This window comes from Leuciscus leuciscus (genome assembly GCF_965113295.1).
Source record: "Leuciscus leuciscus genome assembly, chromosome: 1".
In the NCBI taxonomy this organism is placed as follows: Eukaryota; Metazoa; Chordata; class Actinopteri; order Cypriniformes; family Leuciscidae; genus Leuciscus; species Leuciscus leuciscus.
In genome coordinates, this window is record NC_138725.1 from 57691559 (window position 1) to 57714439 (window position 22881).

At 38.7% G+C, this 22881-nt stretch overlaps 4 protein-coding genes across 5 annotated transcripts; 1 reads left to right on the forward strand and 3 right to left on the reverse strand.

Moving 5' to 3' along the window:
• The first annotated feature begins 280 nt into the window (after window positions 1-280).
• Window positions 281-8441, forward strand: dhrs7b (dehydrogenase/reductase (SDR family) member 7B). The gene is made up of 7 exons (XM_082177217.1): window positions 281-305; window positions 2108-2265; window positions 2382-2500; window positions 2697-2907; window positions 4554-4646; window positions 7131-7283; window positions 7373-8441. The coding sequence occupies exons 2-7, from the start codon at window positions 2112-2114 to the stop codon at window positions 7576-7578; spliced, it is 936 nt and encodes a 311-aa protein (XP_082033343.1). The 5' UTR covers window positions 281-305; window positions 2108-2111; the 3' UTR covers window positions 7579-8441.
• Window positions 8442-10774: 2333 nt separating this feature from the next.
• On the reverse strand, window positions 10775-14337 carry tmem11 (transmembrane protein 11). 2 transcript variants are annotated; one of them, XM_082177225.1, is made up of 2 exons: window positions 14153-14337; window positions 10775-11927 (listed from the first exon to the last, which is right to left on the reverse strand). In XM_082177225.1, exons 1-2 carry the CDS (start codon window positions 14320-14322, stop codon window positions 11411-11413), a joined length of 687 nt encoding a protein of 228 aa, XP_082033351.1. In that variant the 5' UTR covers window positions 14323-14337; the 3' UTR covers window positions 10775-11410. The 2 variants fall into 2 exon arrangements, with proteins under 2 accessions (XP_082033351.1, XP_082033352.1); XM_082177226.1 differs by lacking the exon at window positions 14153-14337 and adding an exon at window positions 13603-13753.
• Window positions 14338-15780: 1443 nt separating this feature from the next.
• On the reverse strand, window positions 15781-18225 carry natd1 (protein NATD1). Its single transcript, XM_082190320.1, has 3 exons — window positions 17987-18225; window positions 17023-17141; window positions 15781-16918 (listed from the first exon to the last, which is right to left on the reverse strand). The coding sequence occupies exons 1-3, from the start codon at window positions 18081-18083 to the stop codon at window positions 16802-16804; spliced, it is 333 nt and encodes a 110-aa protein (XP_082046446.1). The 5' UTR covers window positions 18084-18225; the 3' UTR covers window positions 15781-16801.
• Window positions 18226-19017: 792 nt separating this feature from the next.
• Window positions 19018-22453, reverse strand: phospho1 (phosphoethanolamine/phosphocholine phosphatase 1). The gene is made up of 3 exons (XM_082162706.1): window positions 21996-22453; window positions 21513-21550; window positions 19018-20719 (listed from the first exon to the last, which is right to left on the reverse strand). Exon 3 carries the CDS (start codon window positions 20660-20662, stop codon window positions 19811-19813), a length of 852 nt encoding a protein of 283 aa, XP_082018832.1. The 5' UTR covers window positions 20663-20719; window positions 21513-21550; window positions 21996-22453; the 3' UTR covers window positions 19018-19810.
• Window positions 22454-22881: the final 428 nt, after the last annotated feature.

Below are 22881 nucleotides of genomic sequence, written 5' to 3' on the forward strand. Positions count from 1 at the left end.
CATGCGTGTCAGTGTTATTTGAGATACTATTATAGTTTTTAACTATAAATTTGTTGAGCATTAGAAATGTTGCCTTGGCAACTTGTTGAAATGTTAAAAAAAATAATTATAATAATTATATTAAATATATATATATATTATATATAAGCAATTTTAAGTAAACTATAATCCTGTTGTCTGTACCTTGTTGCTGGATTCGGTAGAGGGCGTTATGGCCCCGCCCCTTTCAGGCACAGCCAAAATCACGTGATGTCATTGACTTCCGGATTCTCCATTCAGTTCAGTCATAAGGGTCTCAACTTTCGGTAGGTAATGTCATTATCCCTGCAGGTTTATTTTATATATTTACTGAACATTGCATGTTGATACAACAGCCTTTAGAGAGAATGATTATTATGAGATACTGAGACGTTAGAAATGAACAGGTATGTTTTGTGAAAATTAATTCGGTTGCATAGCGCACTGAAACGTTTACGTGACTTACTAGATAGTTGCTGTGGGTTACTGTACTGCTACTACACATCACATCATTAAAAACGTGGCCCTATATTATCGAAAAAGATTATGGGATTTTCAATCACTAAAATTAGTCAACACTTTACCGCTGATGACCATGACAGAAGAGTTATTTTAGTATTATTAAAGTAATTATTAATATTTTGAATTAGCTATTATTTTTTAATTTTAAAGTTTAAGTAATTTTGTTACTCAGTTTAGCTTTATTTTTGTTTTAGTCATTCTAAAGGGGTCATGACATGGATCTTTAATTATTTTAATAAGTTTGAGGTTCACGTATAATGTTAAAGTTTTTTGCATATGTGGAAGAATGATTATTTTCTACGGAGTCCCGCACATGACATGCAGGGGAAAAAATAGTAGGCTAAACCGGTTTCGTTTCCTCGAATTTATAAATCGTACGAACGATTTAGCAAATCGAGGGAACAAATTAGTAAATTGTGCGCACGATTTAGCAAATTGAGGGAACGAATTAGTAAACCGTGTGCACAATTTATAAATTGAGGGAACGAATAAGTAAATTGTGCGCGCGGTTTAGCCTACTATTTTTTTCCTTAAAAAAATTAAAAAATAAACTTTAACATTATACGTGAACCTCAAGCATATTAAAATAATAAAAGATCCATCTCATGAACCCTTTAGAATGACTAAAACTTTGTCTGAAATGATTCGTTTTTAAGCAGCGGCTCCTTTAAGGATTGTCAGTAAACGGACACTGTTATGATTGGCTAAAGCCATTGCACAGGTACGCACACATTGCACGTGAGTAAGTGTTTTGAAAACAATAAAACTTACGGTTTGTGATGTAGATGCCGTGAGATCCGAAACAGTTGGCTGCTTCATCTTTCAGAAAGTCCATTACACTGTACCTCGTTTACAAAACAATATGCAGTCAAATGCTCTGAATAAACATATAATATCACATCATTATTTTGTAAAAGATTTATATGCCCTTGTAATCTTTAATCAAAAACATGAACCTTCCCTCCCCCTCGAAACTGCATCTGTTTTCTTCATGATGTATGTCTTGGCGGCGGGTGGGGCTAAATATCCTCCACAACTGCTGACTGCAAACTGCCATTCAGTTCGGTGTTCATATAGTTAGCAACGTCCAACTTCCTTACGATCCTATCCATTCCAGAGGACGAAATCAAGTCCCGCCCTACATTTTCTTCTCGTTCCAGATACCATTTTACTCAGATATACGACACAATATGGAAGAAAAGAGTATTGGAACCTCCGTTTCATCCCAACTTTAATCTTCTGAGGGGTTCACTAGTTCATTTCAAAAGGTCCTGCATGTAGTCTGCATTATTCCATGTAGTCTCTTAATGTGAGATCAAAAGATCTGAGTTATAAAATAGCCTATTAAATACATTTACAATACAATAATTCTATGTTTTTCTTTTAAACATTGTTTACAATTTAGTTTTGTCAGTTCAGTTCTGTAAATAGCATGTAAAAGATATCCACATTTACCTCAAACCAAGGTCAGTCTCACAAAATGCTTCCATGTTACTTCTAGATAAAGATGCTGGGTTGAGTTGAGTTATTTATAAATGTAAATTAATATATGCATATGTGTACACAGACACATGGAGCGTGTGTTAGGTTTAGGTGTTGGGCCACTTGCTGCTGGGACTGTCGGGCTGCTGATTTTGCTGAAAGTGATCCAGAGACTGAGACGCAAGCAGAATCTACAGGATAAAGTGGTGGTGATCACTGGAGCCAGCTCAGGCCTGGGCAAAGGTTACATGAACATAAACTCTCCTATAGTGGTTATCATAATGTCTTATCAATGCCATTTGACTGTGGATATTACTTCATTGCTTGTTAAATATCTTAATCTGTCTTTTCACCCTCAGAGTGTGCACGGGTCTTCCACGCGGCGGGGGCCCGACTGATCCTTTGCGGACGGGACCAGAAGAGACTACAAGACGTCGTTGAGGAGCTGAGAAATAAAAATAATAATGGAAAAATACAGGTGAAAACCTTTAAGCAAATCTCTTATTCTCCTTTTTGACTGTTCATTTATCTTTTAAGGCTGTTTAAAAATATGATTGTGCTTATACAGTGAATTCAGGGGGGACATAAGGTGTTGTTTATTTATACTAGACATAAATGTAGGTGTGAACATATCCAATCTCTTAACTATGTTTATTTATTACCTTCTTTTTCAGACTCACACACCCTGCACTGTCACCTTTGACCTCTCCAGCACATCCCTGGTTTCCAGCGCCGCCAAGGAGATTTTGAAGTGCCATGGTCACGTTGATGTCCTCATCAACAATGCAGGCATTAGTTACCGTGGCAACATCCTGGACACCCACGTCTCAGTTCAGCGAGATGTCATGGAGACCAACTACTTCGGTCCTGTTGCTCTTACACAAGGTGAGTGAATAGGAGTCAAAGAAAGAGATCAGTGAAATGATTATATAGTGTAAAGTTTGGGGTTGGGGAGGAAAAAAAATCAAAGTCTTTAATGCTCGTCGAGACTGCATTTATTTGATCAAAAATAGTGTATCTTAAAGGACAAGTTCGGTATTTTACACTTAAAGCCCTGTTTTCAGATCGTTTCTGATGAAATGGAACGGTTAAAGGGATAGTTCAGGATTTTAGACATGAATCTCTATAGCTTCCCCATAAGCAGTGTGGTGCATTGACCATGACTTACCCCCGACAGCGTCCTGTGAGCCGAGCTCCGGCCCAGTTTTGGTCAAGATGAAATTAGTCCGGCAAGTTTGCTGGGGTCACGGCAATAAAGTTTTTTTCTTCTCAAATCAATATGTGTTCAAAAGAGTGATATATTTGCAGCACAAAACCGCTGTCTATGGAGAGGTCAGACCTCGTAATGGCTTGGCACTATTGGCACTATTTTCTTCCCCGTCATATCACTGCGCGCTGCCGCTACCCCACTGCTTATGGGGAAGCTATAGAGATTCATGTCTAAAATCCTATAACTATAATTTGGACAAATGCTGCTGGCCCGAGAATTTTCGGTTTCTGTGGTAGCACCCCCCCCCCCACCTCCACAATGGCTGCATAGGTGCACTGGAACAATCCTTCCTAAAACGCATTAAACTTTAGTTTACAAAGACGTGAAACTCCCCGAGTGGTCAGGGGTGTTCACTGATATGCTCACACAAAAATCGCTGCAAAAGATGCTTTCCAACAGGTGTTTTACCATTCGTTGTAAAACTGTGGACCTATTTTTCCAAACGCCTCACACCCGTACATTCTTCCGTTGAGAGCTTGAATAATAGACACTCCAGCCCGGCGGCGGAGTAATACTGTACCTCACAGCACATCCAATACAAGTCAATGGAGTTGGACAAAAACTACGATAAAACCTGTTGGAAAGCATCTTTTGCAGCGTTTTAGGAAGGATTGTTCCAGTGCACCTATGCAACCATTGTGGAGGTGGGGGGGTGCTACCACAGAAACCGAAAATTCTCGGGCCAGCAGCATGTGTCCAAATTTCAATCTTAACCGTTCTATTTCATCAGAAACGATCTGAAAACAGGGCTTTAAGTGTTAAATACCGCACTTGTCCTTTAAAAGGTCATTTATTCCTATGATTGCAAAGCTGTATTTTCAGAAATCAGTCTAATATGATGATTTAATTCTCAAGAAACATTTCTTATTATTATCAATGTTGAAAACACTTGTGCTGCTTAATGCTTTGTGGAAATTTTAATAAAAAACTTTTTCAAGATTATTCGATGAATTGAAAGTCTAAAAGAACAGCATTTATTTTAAATGTCTTTACGGTCACGTTTAAAAAAAAAAAAAAAAATGACTGACCACTACTTTTGAAAGGTAGTTTGTTTGTGTGTGGATATATATTTAATATTTAAAGATGATATTAAATGTGAAATATATTATAAATATTATTATATTATATATTATACATGAAGATAAATTATATATAATTCAGTATCACATACATCACATTATCCTAATATCACATTATTATCAAAAATGAAATGATACTGTATATAATATAAATATCATGTTCTTTTTTTTGTCCTGTCCAGCCATTCTGCCTTCAATGGTGGATAGACGCAGTGGACATATTGTTGTCATCAGCAGTGTGCAGGGAAAGATTTCAATACCGTACAGATCTGCATGTGAGTATACATACACAAAAAAACAGGTATTCAGATGTAAGAAATGACAATGTCTGCCTCAACGCAGATTCCACTCTGAGATAGGTGTTAGAACAAGGTCTTTCCCCAAAATGGTTTAATTATCATAGAGTCAACAAAGTAAACTGTTTCATTGTTTCTGATTACACATAGTGAGCAAATGGTCATCGATTGTAAAATGGGAGCAGGTGAGGGACCCTCAGAACCATCTCAGACCATCTCAACTTCATTAGCATACAGACCACAGCTGTTACAACAGGAGCAACTTCATTTTCATTAGGGCTGGTATTGGTAAACTGTCACGGGATAAAAGGACTGAGATAAGGATGCTCGGGGTTCATTCCGACTCTGGTGCTTCCAAACCAAGGTGCTTCTCTGCTACGCTGCAATGAAACTTCTTCATTGATGAGGGGATTCAAATATTTTTCTTCATGAATGGGTTTCGGCGTGTCTTAAAAAGTCTTTAAAAGTCTTAATTTGCCCGTACACAAATTAAAGCCTTGGAAAAGGTCTTAAAACAGTTTAGAAAGTCTTAAATTCATAAAGTCATGGCATTAAATGTTGCATGTATTGCAAAATAATAATAATAATAATATCGTCCTCAGTATTTTTGCTCTGTATTCCAATACAAATATCTAAACATCTTTAAATCAAGATGCATTCATTCATGCATACATACGTAAAATGCAAAGGTAAAATTAAGTCTTGAAAAATGTAACAAAATTAAGTGAGTTTATGTGTAGCCCTTTAATCTTCATAAACTATATAGCTTACATTTGAAAGCTAAAAACTTTAAGATTCGACCTTTGAAGTCGGTTATTCAATCAATACATTAGGCTTAATAGCCTAATGTATAGGCTTTTTAATAATAGCTTTTTTTTGGACAAGAGACATGGTTGTTTTTTAGCATCTAACACTAAACTATTTAAAACCGCTAAACTCTGAGAAAGTTTTCTGTCCAAAGAAGGATCCAGTAAGCGAATGCATTCGAGCAGTCAGTCCAGAACAGCACTAATGCAGAGAAAACCTAGCCGATTACATCTGAGATGGCGGAGAGTCCCACATCCAGTTTTCAAAAACAACCTCTCTCATATTCAGAGGTTTCTGAGCCATGCCAGTGTTGCATTAAATACAGACTGAATGGCAGTTCAAAACATGATCATTATGATAGCAAACTGCATCTGGGTTGGATAAAGCAAACCACCGTCTCGCTAGTAAAGTTTTGATGGATGATTTTTGTAATTTAGGTAAAGACGATTGCAGTGACATACAGGAGTCGTACATAAGGCACATGTTCGTTATTATTGATGCGCAAACAAACCGTGTATGTGCTCTCTCGGCGCACTGATCGCTAACATTGTGTTTGCACGAGCATTTCAATATCGTCAAATATAGTCATATAATGGTAAAAGTCCTGTTTGCTGTAAAAAAAATTATAATAATTTCGTCAGTTTTTGCTGTTGCACTGCATACATATGAATTATGAAAATTAAAAAGTATTTTTTAATGTTCTTGAATATTTTCCATGTGCGCTTTGGTTTGCACAGTAGTTTTGAATTAAATGGTCTCCTTATATCATTTGAATATCAGGTGTCCTTTTGGAGTCTCCATGTGTCCCTTTTGGAAAGACTTAAATTTACCTTAAAAAAGAAAATGTACCTTTTGTCAGTAACATCCTCTAACTTAAACCAGAACCTGGTAAAACATTTCTCTTTATTTAAAATGTTCCAAGCCTTTCAGATCCTAGTTTTAATATTTTTTTCTTGATAGTATATCACAAAAAATTGTTAAAAAAACCTGTTCCTGTACTACTATGAGACAAGAAACTGTCAATTTTCTGGTTTCAAACAAGACCAGGATATTAGGCCTGTAGAACCAAGGGTTCAGAAGCTGCAGCCATCTCATTTTGGGTATGTCATTATTGTGGTTACGGGGTTAAAAGAAGAATAAATATCCGTCAATGAGTTATCAAAACTTCTCTTTGAATTAAATTGAAATTTTTCTGAGCCCATTGGCAGATGTTCGTGCCCTTGTTTTAATAATAAACGTACTTAATTTTAACCAATTTCACAGAAAACAAGACTTCATATTATATGTCATTTTTTATCTCCAGTAAATGCATCTTGATTTAAGAATCTTTAGACATTTGCACTGGAAAACAAAACAAAAATACTGAGGAAGAACATCACTTTCTTGCACTGTGATCAGAAGGTACAGTAAAAGATGTTTCCATATTCTAGTGGTTGGGAGCAGAGCGATTCAGTTGGAAGTTGTAATTTCAAACTTTGAAGTGTTGTTAATACTACTCATTGTGTTTCTCCCTAGACATTTACATTTAGAAACATATTGACGTATTCTTTTCCCCTTCAGTTTATTCCTTACATTTTCTGAACATGGTCTTAAAAAGGTCTTTAACCTTGAGTATTACAAGTGATCAGGTTGCATCTCTGTAATGCTTTTAATCAGATGCTGCATCTAAGCATGCGACGCAAGCCTACTTTGACTGTTTGAGGGCAGAGGTCGACAGGTTCGGCCTGCAGGTGTCTGTCATCAGCCCGGGTTACATCAGAACGAACCTGTCCATCAATGCAGTCACGGGGGACGGCTCTCAATATGGAGGTGAGATAATGCTGTTCTTGTCAACCAAACTCTTATTCTCACTCTATTAAGAAGCGTTTCTTTTTGTTTTGTTCTTTTTGGGTCTGAAGTAATGGACAAAACCACAGCTAAGGGGTGGGATCCAGTGGACGTGGCACGTGCCGTCCTGAAGGCTGTCTGTCACAAACAGAAAGACGTGGTGTTGGCTGGGCCGCTGCCGACTGCAGCCGTCTATCTGCGCGCACTCTGGCCTGCTCTCTACTTCAGACTGATGGCTTCACGGGCCGTAAAAGAACAGAGAGTGAAAGAAGAATAAGACATTATTCTTGTATTAGAAAAAAATCTTTGCATCTTTCCTCTGAAGATTTCATCACCAAAAACTTTAATTTGTATGTCTAATGGTGAATACTAATGGAATGTTTTTAATAAATATTTAAAAATGAATTGAATCATCCCTGATCTGGGAAAAACACAACAGCCAGATGACCAGTCTTTAGATAAGCAGAGCAAACATTTATCATACAACAACTAATTATTTTCTATTCTAAGATGTATTCTATTTATATTGTCCTGGATTAAATGGTTTGTTAATATATTGACCATTTAACTAAATTTTCCACTCCATGCACCCTGTTGCAGGTCACCTTTAATTGCCTACGGTTATAAATCATAATATTAAATGAATTATCATCATAATGTTCCGGTGCCCCTTTTGTTAACATGAAGTTGAAATCTGAACATGATTTTTGTTTTGATGAAGTTTTCAACTGTCTTGTCCCAAATAGGTCTCTATTTTGCTGGCTGTTGTGTTTTAAATAGGTCTCTAATAGGTCTGGCTGTTGTGCAAAAAAACAATAGAAATGGATTTGGAGCGTCACTACAGTTTGCAAGGACGGCATCATGAGAATCTGGTTATGACATGCTAAAGACTCATTTTCGTTTTATAGTGATGCACCACACATGTGCCGCTCTCAATAAGATCCTGGGGAGGTGGATGTGCATGATCAAGCAGTTGTGCTTTGGAGGAAAAACTAATTCCAAATTGTGGATCAATTGACATATAAAGGGATTTTTTTTTCTCTCAAGAGACCTTGATGTTGGTCCAAATTAAAACTCCATATTTGAACCTTGTTATGCTTTACTGTTGAACATTAAAAAAATATGGAGTTTGCAGTGCCAGCCCAGCTGATTTTTGTCTCCAAATATGGTTGATGGAGGGAGGAAACTCGCCAGACAGTTCTGTCAAGGCAACGCTAGTTAAACGGTGTTCAAACGGTCAGTCTAAACAGAAGAAAATTTACTGCCATATTAATTCTCGGCGATTTAAAAAGATGTCCACGTGCATGAAATATAATGGTATTTTATCAAATTCTTTTCCCACACGTTTACCTTTCAGATGCCTTAAGATGAGTTAAGCATTCTCAGTTTCAGACCTAGTTTCCTTTGAAACCTAGTAAACCATTAAGGACCTGTACAATGCCTCTGCACTGAAAGTTTATCTTCTTTTTTTAAAGAAAAGCCCCATTCCAGTACCCTTAAAATCCAGCACTAATTAAATGAGATATGTGACACAGTTTTAGTTTCATGTTCACTCTTTCTGAATAAGCTTATTTTTAAACAACATATGGACTCACCTTCTGACCTGAGAACATTACCATCATGAACTATAGTATAATATCTTTGTGATATAGAATTATATATAGTTTTATACACTGAGCCAAAACATTATGAGCACCAGTCTAATATGCTGTTGGGCCTCTGCGTGCTGCCAAAACAGCACCAACCCTCTGAGGCATGGACTCTATAAGACCCCTGAAGGTGTCCAGTGGTATCTGGCACAGAAGATCCTTCAAGTCCTGTAGGTTACAAGGTGAAGCTGCCATGGATTGAACTTGTTGGTTCAGCACGTCCCACCCGGATCAGTGGGCAGCCATTTTTGCCCGGGAGTTATTGGGGGTCAGGAGCCTTGCTCAAGGCATCTCAGTCATGTCCTGCCAGTATGGAGAATAAAAACCTGCAACCTTCGGATTACCAGTCTCACTCTCTAACCATTAGGCCACGACTGCCTAGGTAGGTGGCACGTGTCAAATTTACATCCACATGAATTGCTGGACCCAGGGTTTCCCAGCAGAACATTGCTCAGAGAATCACTCCCTCAACTGTCTTATCATCATCATTTACTTTTAATTTACTTCCTGCTGCCATCACTTCCCCTGGTAAACAGTGCATGCATACATAGCCAGCCAAGTCATGTAAAAGAAAATGGGATTCATCAGACCAGGTGACCTTCTTCCACTACTCCAAGCGATCATTAAAATGTTGTGACTTGTGCCACTGTAGACGTTTTGTTGGCTCGGACCAGACTGGATAGCCTTCATTGCCCTTGTGCATCGATGAGCCTTGGGTGCCCAACATCCTGTCGCCGGTTTGTGGTTTGTCCCTCCTCTGACAATGGTTGGTAAATTCTCATCACTGCTGACCAGGAGCAACCCACAAATCTTGTGGTTTCAAAGAAACTCTGACCCAGTCACCTTGCCAAACTCACTCAGATATTTGTTCCTGCCCCCAATATGTTGATTACAAGAACTGATTGTTTGCTTAGAATCTAATCTACCCAGAACATAATATGTGGCCTTGTTAGGAGATGATCAATATATTATATATTTTCTTCCCCTGTGGCTGATCATGTTTTGGCTCATCAGTATATATATATTGTGTGAACAATGTGTCAAAAGGCCAAAAAACGCTTTTACATCTGAAATGTAAAAATCACAAGATGCTATGAGTTATGCTTTTCTAATGTGGCTGTGAGAATGATAAGCACTTACTCCTAAAGGTGAAGTGTTGACCAACTGCAGACAAGAGAACTGTTGGAGAAGCCTTTTTTTCTTCATATCATTATTTCTAAATTCTACTGAGCAGAAATGACACTTAAACCCACATAAAATAAAGACTGAGCCAATTAAGCCTTACCCTTTTCTCTTTGAATTTCCTGTTTTAGATATTATACACTACAATATGAAAATAAAACATCAGATGACTCATTTAAGCTCCACAGGCCAGATGCATTTGTAAAAACAGCATAAACAATTTAACATGGTGCCATTAATACAAAATATCATTTCAAAACTATATTTCTCACAATTTCTCTGTATATAAGCTATGAATAACTGCTTGTTACATTGAAGTAAATTTCATTCAATTGCACTGGTTTGCCTGCAGCTTCAAGGAATAGTTATAACCAAAAACCGAAAAAATTAAGTAACAGCATATAGTTCTAAAACAACATGAGTAAATGACAAAACTTCAATTTTGGGGTGAACTATCTCTTTCAGAGGAGTTAACATTTACTTTTCTTTTATATTTATTTTTCATAACTTCATCAGAAGATCCGGATTTATACTGATCCATTACAAACCGTGGCTTGTAAAATAAATCTGACCGTGAGATCTGCATGAAGGCTACAACTCAGATGTGCAATAAGAAAGAATCCAAGCCCTTGAGGGTCAAAATAAAGGTTGTCAGAGATACCAGTGAGGTTAAATCTCCTACTGTTTAATGAAAAGGTGACGCACCAAAGGCAGGGTACAGTAAAACTACACAGAGGGAGAAAAGAGAGGATTCAAAGGTCATTCTTAAAACACGTCTGTCTGTCCACCACACGTTCAGTCCGACAGGTCGCTGCCCGGGTGCGGAAGCTCCGTGTGGGTGGCAGGTGACCGTTGGGAGAGGGCCGCGGGACGAGGAAGGGGCTGGACAGGTGCAGGGAAGAAGTGGGAAAGGGGGCTCAAGTGCACTGGTGATATCACTTTTAAAGTACAGAGAAAAAAGGAAGATTCATTCAGAACTATAAGCTCCCCCCCCCCCCAACCGCTCCTCTCATACATCCATCCATCAATCTGTCCAATCCTTGACCAGTTGAAATCAAAACGATGAAAAATTGTGACAGAGAAAGCGCCGCGTATTCTTTTGTTTTCACTTTTGTGATCACTCTCACTGTCGGTCCGTCCGTATGTTATTGTTTGGTGTGTACGTGTGTATCTGCCAGTGTCGGGTGTTTAGTAGTGCTTCTCACCTCCTTGCCGCGTGTTTGTGTGTGTATGCGCATGTCAGTATCTGTATGCGTGTGTGTGGATGTGGCATAGCGCTCATACAGCGTACAGTTCATAGATCCTCTTGGCACAGTACGCCAGGGCCGCCAACGCTATCGTGTTGTGCAGTCTCTTTCTGTGCACGTCGTCCCGTCGAACCAGAACCACTGGCGTAGAGGAGGTGAGCGTGTGCAGGGGCAGCCGCGAGAGCTTCTGACTGTCGTACTCTACCTGGTACTTGCAGCAGGGGTCGAACTGCCAAGAGATGCCGTAGAGTGCGGCACAGGCCAGGCTCAGAGCGCCAGCCGGCAGCGCCACGTAACGGGAGTAGTCGGCGGGAAGGGCGAGCGGCGTCAGGAGGCATGCTGCCCCGGCCAGGACGGCGGATTTGTGCAGGCAGTTTCCCACGGCCACCCAGCGGGCCGTCTCGTCCCCGATGCGCGTGGGTTCGATCACGATGTAGCGGTACTGCGCCTCCAGAGCCTGTTCCAGCTCGTATTCAAACTGCTCCTGTGCATTCTCGCCGTTGTAGATCTCGTGGACGATGTAACACTCCGTCGCCGCCATCACTCCCCTTGAGAGAGAGAAAAGAGGAAGAGGAAAAAGTGAGTTCGCCAATCCAACCCCCGGTTTCACAGACAAGGCTTAAGCTAGTCCTAGACTAAAATGCCTGTTTGAGTTGTTTTGCAACTTACACTGACAGATCTTAAAATATGTCAGTGACATTGTTTTGTCTCAAGATGCACACCAGTAATGTTTTTTTTCTAAGGCACGTTTATCAAAGCTACTTAAATGTCCTAAATGAACTAAGGCCTTATACTGGCTTAATCTAAGCCATGTCTGTCAAACCAGGCCCAAATTAATTTCTTCAGATTTAAAATTCTGAAATTTGTTTATATAAAAACCCTAAACTTAGCGATGCAATTCAAAACCGTACAATAATGCCGCTGCAGAAACATAATTGCCAATTTTGTCTTGATGACATATCTTACATGTCAGAAGAGCTTTGTTAGCAAATATTTAATCTCCTCCACTGATCAGCTTGTAAGACATAAATAAACGCACACCACTGTTCATGTGGGCAAGAAATTTTTTTAATTCTGACTGAGGAAAAAGGTTGGATTTAAGCGTTTAAATGCTTAACTTTTTCCTATTGATCTGATTATATCAGGTCTACACCACCCCTTCCAAATACAACCGATATTTCAGATCGAATGAGGCGTTTAAATTAAGGCTTTTTAGCCCGATTGAGCCATCATTCTGATATGATTATTTGGTTGCATGTGAATGCAACTACTGATATTTACTGTGTATGAGGCAAAAATTTAAACTGATTTGACAGACAGATACTTTAAGACCAGTAGACTGGTCGCATTTCCTGTGCTGATTTTTTTTTGCCACATTTTCCTAAATTGTTTTAAAAATGGTAAAGCTGCTATAAAAATCCTCCGCTAAAATTGACTATATTGCGGTCTTGCTTCGACACGACCTGTCTCGCGTTGTCTACATCAGCCAGAGGATCTGCGGCCTGGGTTCACAGAGTGTGAAACAAGAAACTTCTACGCGATGTTTTAATAAAGCGGAAAAGCTGACGGTAAATGTTCAAATGTACAATGAAAGACACTTTGATCAGGTAACTTATATTTTTAAAATCTTGTTATTTCAAACTAGTTATTATATTAGAAAATACGGACTGATAACTAACTTGATAAAATCAGGCGAGAGCGGTCCGCCTTAAATGTAAGTTAACGCGTACTGTCAGTTTAACAGGCTGTGCATTAAACGGCCTTAGTTTTTGGAGCAAACATACTATTTATTTCTGTTTTCAAGACATTTACACGAAACTTAGTACAACAACTATAAATGCTTGCTAGCTGTACATATCTCCTTGAAACCCGCTGTCATTAGGGTTGAAGCGCTATTTTAACTTGTCCCTCTCTTGTCAAAATGGGTAACACATACTGCAAAAAACATGAGGGATCAATATGAAGATTTCAGATGTAACTGCCATATAATAAAAAAATTGGTGCTCTCTGAAGTGCTAATCAGTTGAGGGACCCCAGAGTCAGTAAGCTAATCAAAACAACACATGAGCTCCATTCAGACTATGTTTCTTTAGTATTTGTGGCTTCACAAAACGTCAAAAGACCTGGTGTTTTAAAGATAGGAAACACACTTTAAATGTGCATAAAGCCTAAACATTTCACGTCAAGTATTATGAAATAATGACAGGTTTTAGTCTAACTGACCTCTCCCTGTTGACTGGGACACCGCGCCTCCTTCCCAGCGACGCCATCTTGAAAAAGCAACGGACTAGACTTGACGCAAAACTTGTCGCGGTGCACTTTAGGTAATGTAGTTCGCGGCTTCAGCTCTAATAATAATCTTTAAAGCTTTCGAGCACATGAAAGAGACTACAAATCCCGTGAATCTGAATTTAGTTGAGGACCCTACCACCTGAACAGAATCTGTAACGATATTAAAATTTGCTTTATTTAGTTAAAGACAGTTGTTTGTAATGTATGGAACGCATTCTTTCGTACAACAAACAAGTAACTGGTTTTGATCATGGTTTGTTCCGCGAGGCTATATTATTTATGTTTTTGAATAGCGGAGGTGACCAATCGAAAGCAAGGACATCACTATGGGGCTTTCAGTAGGACAAACCATTCCCACAGCGTATATACGTTGCATAAAGAATGTGGTCTGACTAAATGATTTAACTGTTTTGTACTGCGTCCAAAACTTTCGGTCATGTAATGCACGTGGATGCGAGGGTATTGCAGAGAAGGCACTCACCCATAATGTGGTCGGTTCTCGTTTATGTAGTGAGTCCCGTCCTCGGCTCGTACGGCTCTGGTGCATAGGAGGAGAGGGGGGAACCGTGTTGTGTTATAACAACCACACGGTGCTCGGTAACACGTGCAGGGTTTGCGCTCTCTGTCTCCCCCAGTAGTGATGGATTGCATAACATAAAAACATTAACACCGGTCATTTAATATATGTGCATTAATTAAATTGAGAAAAAAATGCATTAAAATATTTTTAAGAAAGGGAACTAAATTCAAAACAATAGTTTTTGGCATTGTGCCAGTGGAAACAGTGCTTTAAATAAAATAAAAATTGTTGCTTTTTTCTAAAAAGCATTTAATGAGTCACTGTAACTGTACTAGTAAAACCCAAATGCATTTCAGTTATCATCATTTACTCACCCTCATGTCGTTCAGACCTGTATGAATTTTGTGGGAAAAAAAAATACAACATGCTGATATTTTGGGGGATATTGGATTTTTTTTTTGAATGGACTCCAACATTCTTCAAAATATCTTCATTTTCTGTGCACGGCTAAACGGTAAAATACACATACAAATTGTTGAAATCTAAGTATTTTATGTCTTGAGTGAAGGTAAACAGTATCGGGAGAATCAGATGTGTGTCCATCCATCAGCTCTTTAAGTGACAGCAACCTAAAATACTGCTGCTGTCGGTGTCATTAATGTTAATCAAACAACAAAAGAAAGAAAATCACTCACTGCTCTTTACTGAATAACTTTTGTAGCCATAATACATATCAGTGTGTATTTAATTTATACAGTGAGGATTATGCAGTTTTATTTTGAATTTCATTACTTTTACTATTTCTGTATTATTTCTTACTTCTGTTAGGTAGACCTACCTGAAAGAAATAGCACTCTTTATTTAATTTGTATCTTTGTTCTGTTGTATTTTTTCTACTGCTTGTCATTTCTTTGTTCTTAATTTATTACTGACTGTTAACTTGTCTTCAGTAATTGCTTGAGAACTTTTTACGTACATTAGTTTGCCTAGTATACGTTTTTGCTGTGGTATTGAGAAGAGTGAAATTTCACTCGTATCTACAATGTTGGTATTGTAATAACCCTATTTCCAGAAAAAAGACTATATAATGATACACATTGTTATTGTGATGAGATTTTTTTGTCAAATCGCCCTTCCCTACTACTTGCTATATAGCAAGAAAAGATCCCACATTTTTAGACATGATTAATTTAGGAGTGTTCACCACAACTAATAGGTAGCATTGTAAACTGGTCAGAAATAAGTATAGAAGTGGCACAAATAACAATGAATTACATTTAGTCATTTAGCAGACGCTTTTGTCCAAAGCTACTTACAAATTGGGACTAAATTAAGTAAGTCATCGTGAAGAGGCAAAAAACAACTCAAGAAGTGCTCAAAATACGAAGTTCAGGCATTATTCAGAGTAGCATAAGCCCGATAAGCGATAATTTACAGGTAAATATATATATATTTTTTTTTTTATGTTGGTAAATTAATGATTAATGATTAATGAATGCAAAATATTTCAATAATAAAAAAAAAACTTTATTCGAAAGTACACACAATTAAAACATCATATTTATGAACACAAACACTCATAAACCAAGTTGTATCTAAAATGTTTTATTCAAAACCATGAATAGTAATATTAAGAGTACATAAGTGTGTAAAAACAGATGGGTGTCAGGCATCTTTAGTCTGTATTACATCATAAACCGACGTAACAGAGCCCAGTTTTACGTGAAAAAGATGGCCATCATTATCATCGCCAGGAATATCACTGTCATTAATGGTGTCACGGATGTTTGTGTCGGCACAGAATACGCCATGCAAACAACCGGTCTTACTCAAGGCAGTTCATCAACTGACTTTTAATAAGACCCCTGGGATACATGGGAGTAATTAACATACACTGATTCATACGATCATACTGTTATTCATACACACACATCCAACCACTTGTAACAGAATCCTCTACGCAGAGGTGCTTTATTGTGTTTATAAAGTGTGCATCCTGAGAGGTTCAGCCCTGCGAATATATGGGCAGGCGATTGTCTCCAGAGTCTGAGCTCTTCACTGGCCATAGTATACACCGATACACACATGCAAAAGCACAAAACCAGCCTAGAACATGCACAGAAGAAAATAGCTGTTTCTGACAGGACAGTTATATTGGGATGTCCCTAAAACTCCTGTGCACGTCCTGTGCATGTGGGAACACAAGTGCGCGTGTATCTCTCTCGTGAGCACCACTAAATCTGAAGGCGTAAGGCCAGAGAGGCATATGGAGTCTGACGTCACTCATATGATCATATCAAACAGTTGATATTTTGAGTTCATAATGGGTGTCATAATCCTCTCACTTCTCTAGATTGGCTTGAAAGTCTGCTTGAGTTACACACTCGTATCCACACTCTTATCTTTCCAAAGAAAACGTTTAAATGGCTTTGTAGTTTCAGATCTCTCCCCTCCTTTGATCGCATTCACACTCGCTCGCTCGCAAACATAAAAATAAATCTTTCTTTTGTGGAGTTTCAAGACCAGTCAGACAGATTAGGGACGCCCAACAGATACCCATCCCACCCAATCCCAAATCATCCTATTAGAATCAAGAGATCCTCAACGCTCTCAATGGAGGATGCGCTCCAAGTAATGGGGGTGAGGGTTTTCTTTGACGTACTTCTGGATGTACCAGCAGGTTAAATGGGCTTTCAGGTCCTCCTCTACCACGAAGTCCATTGCAGCCTAGCAAAAACAATCACAAACCAAATTTTAATGCACGCCGGTGAACAAGGTAATATCATTGTGCATAAACCAATTCACATTGATCTTGAGTAATCTTCTACAACCTTGGCCAGGTGTTTGGCGATCTCTCGTCCTCGGTAAGCTTCAGGAACCTCAGTATGCTGCAGATCCACCGTCTTCTTCCCCACATATTCATACAGCAGCACAGCCCTATCATGGGAACCTTCAATATACAACAGAATAGATGCAAATATAGAAGTCAGCATACAGTAAACAATGTAGGCTAATTCATGAACTGCGCTGTTAAACAGGATGCATGTCGCTTTCCGGGGAAATAGTCGCATAGTCGTACGTGGGCTTGGTTTATGTCTCTATGAAAGCGTAATTTCTATGAATACAAACCCTTTATTTTCACGTGAAACCCCGCAAGAAACAACGCACGACTGTTCCTGTAAACCTCCGCTGCTCCTGATCTTCTACACAACGACAGAAACGAAACGACTTGGGTTTATTTAGTACAGATTGATATCAGTGGCGATGATGGAACAGGAAGTAGCCTAAAAAATAAAGTCTGGATGGGATGGCTAGCGGGTAGGCTAGCAATTTAGTTATCGATTCAGCCAGAGAAAAAGAAAACAAAGCTCGTATTTGAGCAAATGCACAAACTGTGACTATAGTGACAGGCGAGATATACTGCGGCTCTGTACGGCAAAACAAAACAACAGAAACTGCAGCATTTCACCGGATGAATCCTACTTATTAAACGCTCGTTAAAAGGCTACTACAAACCAGAAAGATAAAGAACAAACTGGTGGTGTGCTGGGAAAAAAATTGCTCGAGCAAAACAACTAGTTCATGTCATATTCAATTAACTACTGAGATCAAAGCACGCAACGACATTTACATAAACAACAAGGCAATTCGTACTATATGACTAGGACGGATTCTATTAGATAACATGTTTATCGTGTTGAGAAGCGAAATATAATAAACAAAAGGCACATTTTGCAGGCGAGAGCACGGTGGTTTTTCCTCCTCCCCCATCTCGTTATCTGACGCATTACTGACCGTTCAGTCGGATGCTGAATTGTCGTCTTTTCTTGTCGTGCTCCACTCTAAGAGGAGTGTTGATATCGAGGACGTTTATCTGTGCAGCCTGGGCCATAACGACAGTGAGTCTACTGTCAGGGCAGAGGGGAGCTGTGTGTCAATGTGCCACGGCTGATTCCACTGCGATCATGAGAGGCGCATTCATGCCTCGCCGAGGTGAGGACGAACATCTGATCCTGCAAAAACATCCACGGAAATCAGCTGTGAAGTCACGTGCTCGCTGCTGACCAATGAGGATGGACGTATTGTTTTGATACGCGCGGTCTCTTTAAAAAGATCTCGCTATGCGGCCACCAGGTGGCGATGAATGTTTGCTGTTCGGTTTTACTTCTTGGTCGATATATTTTGCAATGGCATGTCGGGAATTTGTTTAAGAAATGATTAGAATTTACTGCATAGGTAGTTCAAAGAAAAATATAAGCTATTTTTGTTTGTTCTTGTGTATTGCCTCACCGAGATCAATAGGCCTATAATTTATGATGTATTTAGTCGTTTTAGCTGCACTTTAGCCTTAAATAGGCCTAACATAACAGAGTGCATAAGTAAGGGTTTTTAAACTTTTGTTAATCGATTAGTTTAATAAATATACATGATTTATGTAACCACAAAATACTTAAATGCTGCACAATCAACATTATAACAATAATAATAATAATATTACTACTAATATTGTTGTTAATAATGGAGATTAGTAGCATGTATAATTGGACATGGTCGGTTTAAGACAGTATTATTATTATTTTACATTTTAATTTGCAAAGAAGTTGACAAAACCACAAGGGTTCTATCATGTCATGAATGTAAATGTTGGTTGAATTATGGGATAATAAATGTTCTTGCTTTTATCTGATTTGTTTGCAAATATATTTTCATTATAACGGTTAAACCTATATTTTTGCCAAACTTTTTAGTGTCATTTACTCAGATTCTGGTTCTAAAAAAAGCAACATGTATTGTGAAAAGTGCTAGTCAAGACGACATGACTTGAGTTGATTCTGGAATTTGATTTTATTGTGTTTAGATATCCTTAAAACCATGTAAGACACTTGACAGATGTTGGGGTGAGGGGTCAAACATACTCGGACACAGATTTGAGTAAATTACTTTGCTGGTGAGGTAATTTATATCAGATCCATAGTCCCACATCCAAAGTTCACAGACTTTGCATAAGAAACAGGAACAAACACAGGTTCAAACAACTATAGAGCACATCCAAGCAGAGGATGGGTTCAAGTTTACTAATAAAATACATAGCATACAGTACATACAATATTTCAGTAGCGAAAACTAACAATTTTAATTTATTTCTCATTAATAAGATGATCATTTTAGCATTCTTTACATAAATAATCACTTATGGCACCTTTCAGACTTGCATATTTAAAACTATAAAAAGAACAATATAAGATATTTAGACAGCAACTGGTCACATATGATAAAAAAACAAACAATGCATTTATGGAGATACTCTACTGGCCAGTATTCATGTTAATGCAATCAGAAGAAAAAAAGTCACACATACAGATATATTCATGCTCATATCTGTAAATTTGAATATACTGTAAGTGAGCGTAAAGCTTTTAGATGGCTTGACATTTTCAAAGTACAGTTTATTGTAGTGTCATCTAAACTGTACACAGTCATTAACTGTGGATCTTATAAAAAGATCCTTAGCGGTTTGGCAGTTTCAATCAACAGAACCAAGGTGATACATATTAGAGTTTGGAATGTAACAAGAAATCTGTGAACATGTTGAGGGCCTTATTTAGGTGTATTATATATTTAGGGCCTCTCTATTATCTTCGTCAGGGTGTTGATGACATCCTCTCCACTGTTCCATGGCACCACACTTGCCTTGAACTCTCCAGGTTTGGCTTGCTCCATCTCTTGAATCAGTTTATGCATTGGGAAGTCCCGGCGTGGGAACGCTATATCACCCGGTGACAGAGTGAGTGATGGGCAAAAGTCATTGGCCCCATCGCCCACGTACAGAACCTTCTGATAGGGCCGTCCGCCTCTCTCTCGCATGCGCTGGGCCACATACTGCCTCACCACCACCGCTTTGCACATGTTTGCTGGGCACCGCAGGCACTCATGGGAGTGGAAGGGCCGAAGCTGCAGCTGCCCATTACCATCAAAGTGAGCCGGGTTGGTGAAAATACGCAGAAACAGCGGGCGGAAGCCTAGGTGCTGAAGCCAAGTCTCGATGAAGACAGTATTGGCATCAGACACGCAAACCACTTCAAAGTCCCTTGATGGCTGGGAGAGCAGGAATTGCATCAAAGTGGGGATGCCTGGGCAAGGAGGGAGCTTCTCCACCGTGTCACGAATAGCTGCCGGGGTGATGCCCTGTTCTGCGAGGTAGGCCAGCACACGCTGCATGTACTCATTGTAGTGGCCAGAACGGTAGGTGTCCTTCAGCCAGCCGGGCAGGACTCCACCTGGCGCCACAGTAACTATAGAGTCGTCAGTGCACTCATCCACCAGGGTCTCGTCAAAGTCAAAGAATATAAGGAAACGCCTATCATTAGGCGGCGGAGTCTGAGCTCTGCTTCTGTGTTGGTGGTGCTCCTCCACTCCTCCAGGGGGATGGGCCGGGGAAACGCAGCAGTTGAAGACAGAGTCCCGCATCATGGACAGGAGGGAAGAACAGCACAGATGTCTTTTTCTTCTCTGTCTTCTGCTCCTCCTCTGCAGAAGAAAAGAGCAAGCATTTATGCCAGAGCTTCAAGTAGACAAAAGAAAGGATAAAGAAGCAGGAAGGACAAACACTGAAAGTCAGCAGTGAAGTAGCCTAGATAAAACTTTAATACTAATATTAAAAAAAAAATTAATTCAAAATGTAGATGTATTCAAATATATTTCCAGCCATTGATGTTCCAAAGGTTTTAAGACTTATATAGTCTGTGGACTAAAATCAATTCATAGCAGAGTCTCCTGCTTCTTCCATTCTCTTACAAACTTGTGTCAATATGGTTCTACACTGTCAGACACAGATGTCAAATATTTATTTTAAATATTGACAAATGTTATATTAATGAATTGAGACTACATTATGGTTTCAACCTGACTTTCTAATGATGCAATTATCTTTTGAATTGTCAAGGCAGTTAGAAAATCGTAGGGTTAACAGAGATTACAGTATATTTTATTACATATTAACCTCTCTTCCTTTTACCATTTTCTTTAAAAGATCCCATTTAGTTTTTCTTGAATTTAATATTTGAATTCATGTAAGCCTTGATTTATTGTCTGAGGACATGGTTTTAAGATGTAGCTTAGTAAACGGTAACATTGTCATCTGATTCATTTTAATGTGTTGAAATATTGCCAATTTTAAATAGGCTAACATAATGGGACATGTTTTATTTTATTATATATATATTTTTATGTAAACCAGTATCAGTGAATCGACTCTTTAAAATAGACTTATTTCGACTTTTCAATCTTTCAGACTTCAGTAGTCTATGATTACGCAACTCACCTGTTTTCACCTTCAACGCGGCGCTGCACAGTATCAACCTATAACAGACAAATACAGGACAATATGACTTTACATCTTCCAAATAATCACTTAGAAATGTTTTCAGTAAGCGAGAGCAGTTTCTAGTGAACGTTTACAAATTGTAGCCTTCTGTTCAACGATACAGCCACAAGTTATTAGATGACAGCGTGATTATGTCATATTCTAATGGATTGTAATCAAAAGCAGTTACACAGCAGATTTCTATGACCTTGCTTTCACTTTATATGCATTGCAGTAGCCTACAGATTACGCAACAAATCGGAAATACCTGATTTTGGTGCGTTTGGCTCAAGGTATTGCTTTTAAGTTCAGCAAATCTTTAAGTTGCAAAATATTTTCAAATATGCTTAAAAAGGTAGGCTATGTTGAGGTAATAGCCCACCACAGGATATAAATATAAAAAAACAGGACAGGGCGTAATGGAATTGCCCAATAAATCACCTTTCGCTGTTTAGTTGTTCATCACCGATCTCTGCTTCTGCGTCTGTCCGCCCGGCTGCTCAAAAGTGCTGGAGATGTATGGTGGTCTGATCCTGCTTTATTCAACCACAGTGACGCGCGTCGGATGAGCCACGCCTCTCATACATCACTGTATCCAAACACCACTGACAGGATCCTCCTCAGCGATGCAAGACCATTAACGTATGCAGTCAAGATCTACCTGAAAATCTTAAAGCACTGTTTATAAGTTTATCCATGTAGTCTAATAGAGACATCAGTTTCAGCACTGGCCTTTTTTAGTCATTATACAAAATATAACTTTAATGTCAGGTACGATCGTGATTAATTAGGCTACAAAAAAACGTGTGATTAATTAATTAATTTTAAATCGATTATCAGCACTATTTTTTTGCATAATCATATTTATGTTACAACTGCATTTATTTTCAGAGAACATTAAATTTACGCTTGCAAAAAGAAATCGCAACAGCGAGTCGCTAAAGCGCGACTCATAATGGTCAGTATTAGGCTACGGTTCATCAACAAAACAATAATAGACATTCTGTCATTATTTGTGATTGAAGTAAATCTGAAAATTTGTAATGGGTAAAGATTGAATGTGGGTAACATTGAATCTTAGGCGAGCACAGCCAGGACGCAGTCAAGTCTAGAGGTGTAATATCCTGTAGGCCTAGCTACTTCACAGTTCTTTCTGTAGAAACATAATGACAGCTTGTAAAAAAAAAAAAAAAAAAAAAAAAAAGGCTATTTTTGGGTGGAGTGGAAAAGGAACTTGTGTGTCATTATCAACATTCCTAAACCAGGAAAATCTTGATACTTGATGCCCATTTATGTCAGCCTGTAACAGACTATTCTAGATCCAAAT

Coding starts and splice junctions, on each gene's coding strand:
- dhrs7b (XM_082177217.1), top strand. CDS start 2,112: ATGGAGCGTGTGTTAGGTTTAGGTGTTGGGCCACTTGCTGCTGGGACT. Junction 2,266..2,381: donor CAGCTCAGGCCTGGGCAAAG/GTTACATGAACA, acceptor TTTCACCCTCAG/AGTGTGCACGGGTCTTCCAC. Junction 7,284..7,372: donor GGACGGCTCTCAATATGGAG/GTGAGATAATGC, acceptor TTGGGTCTGAAG/TAATGGACAAAACCACAGCT.
- tmem11 (XM_082177225.1), bottom strand. CDS start 14,322: ATGCAATCCATCACTACTGGGGGAGACAGAGAGCGCAAACCCTGCACG. Junction 11,928..14,152: donor GAGAACCGACCACATTATGG/GTGAGTGCCTTC, acceptor CTCTCTCTCAAG/GGGAGTGATGGCGGCGACGG.
- natd1 (XM_082190320.1), bottom strand. CDS start 18,083: ATGGCCCAGGCTGCACAGATAAACGTCCTCGATATCAACACTCCTCTT. Junction 17,142..17,986: donor ATTCAGCATCCGACTGAACG/GTCAGTAATGCG, acceptor TGTATATTGAAG/GTTCCCATGATAGGGCTGTG. Junction 16,919..17,022: donor TCGCCAAACACCTGGCCAAG/GTTGTAGAAGAT, acceptor TGTTTTTGCTAG/GCTGCAATGGACTTCGTGGT.
- phospho1 (XM_082162706.1), bottom strand. CDS start 20,662: ATGATGCGGGACTCTGTCTTCAACTGCTGCGTTTCCCCGGCCCATCCC.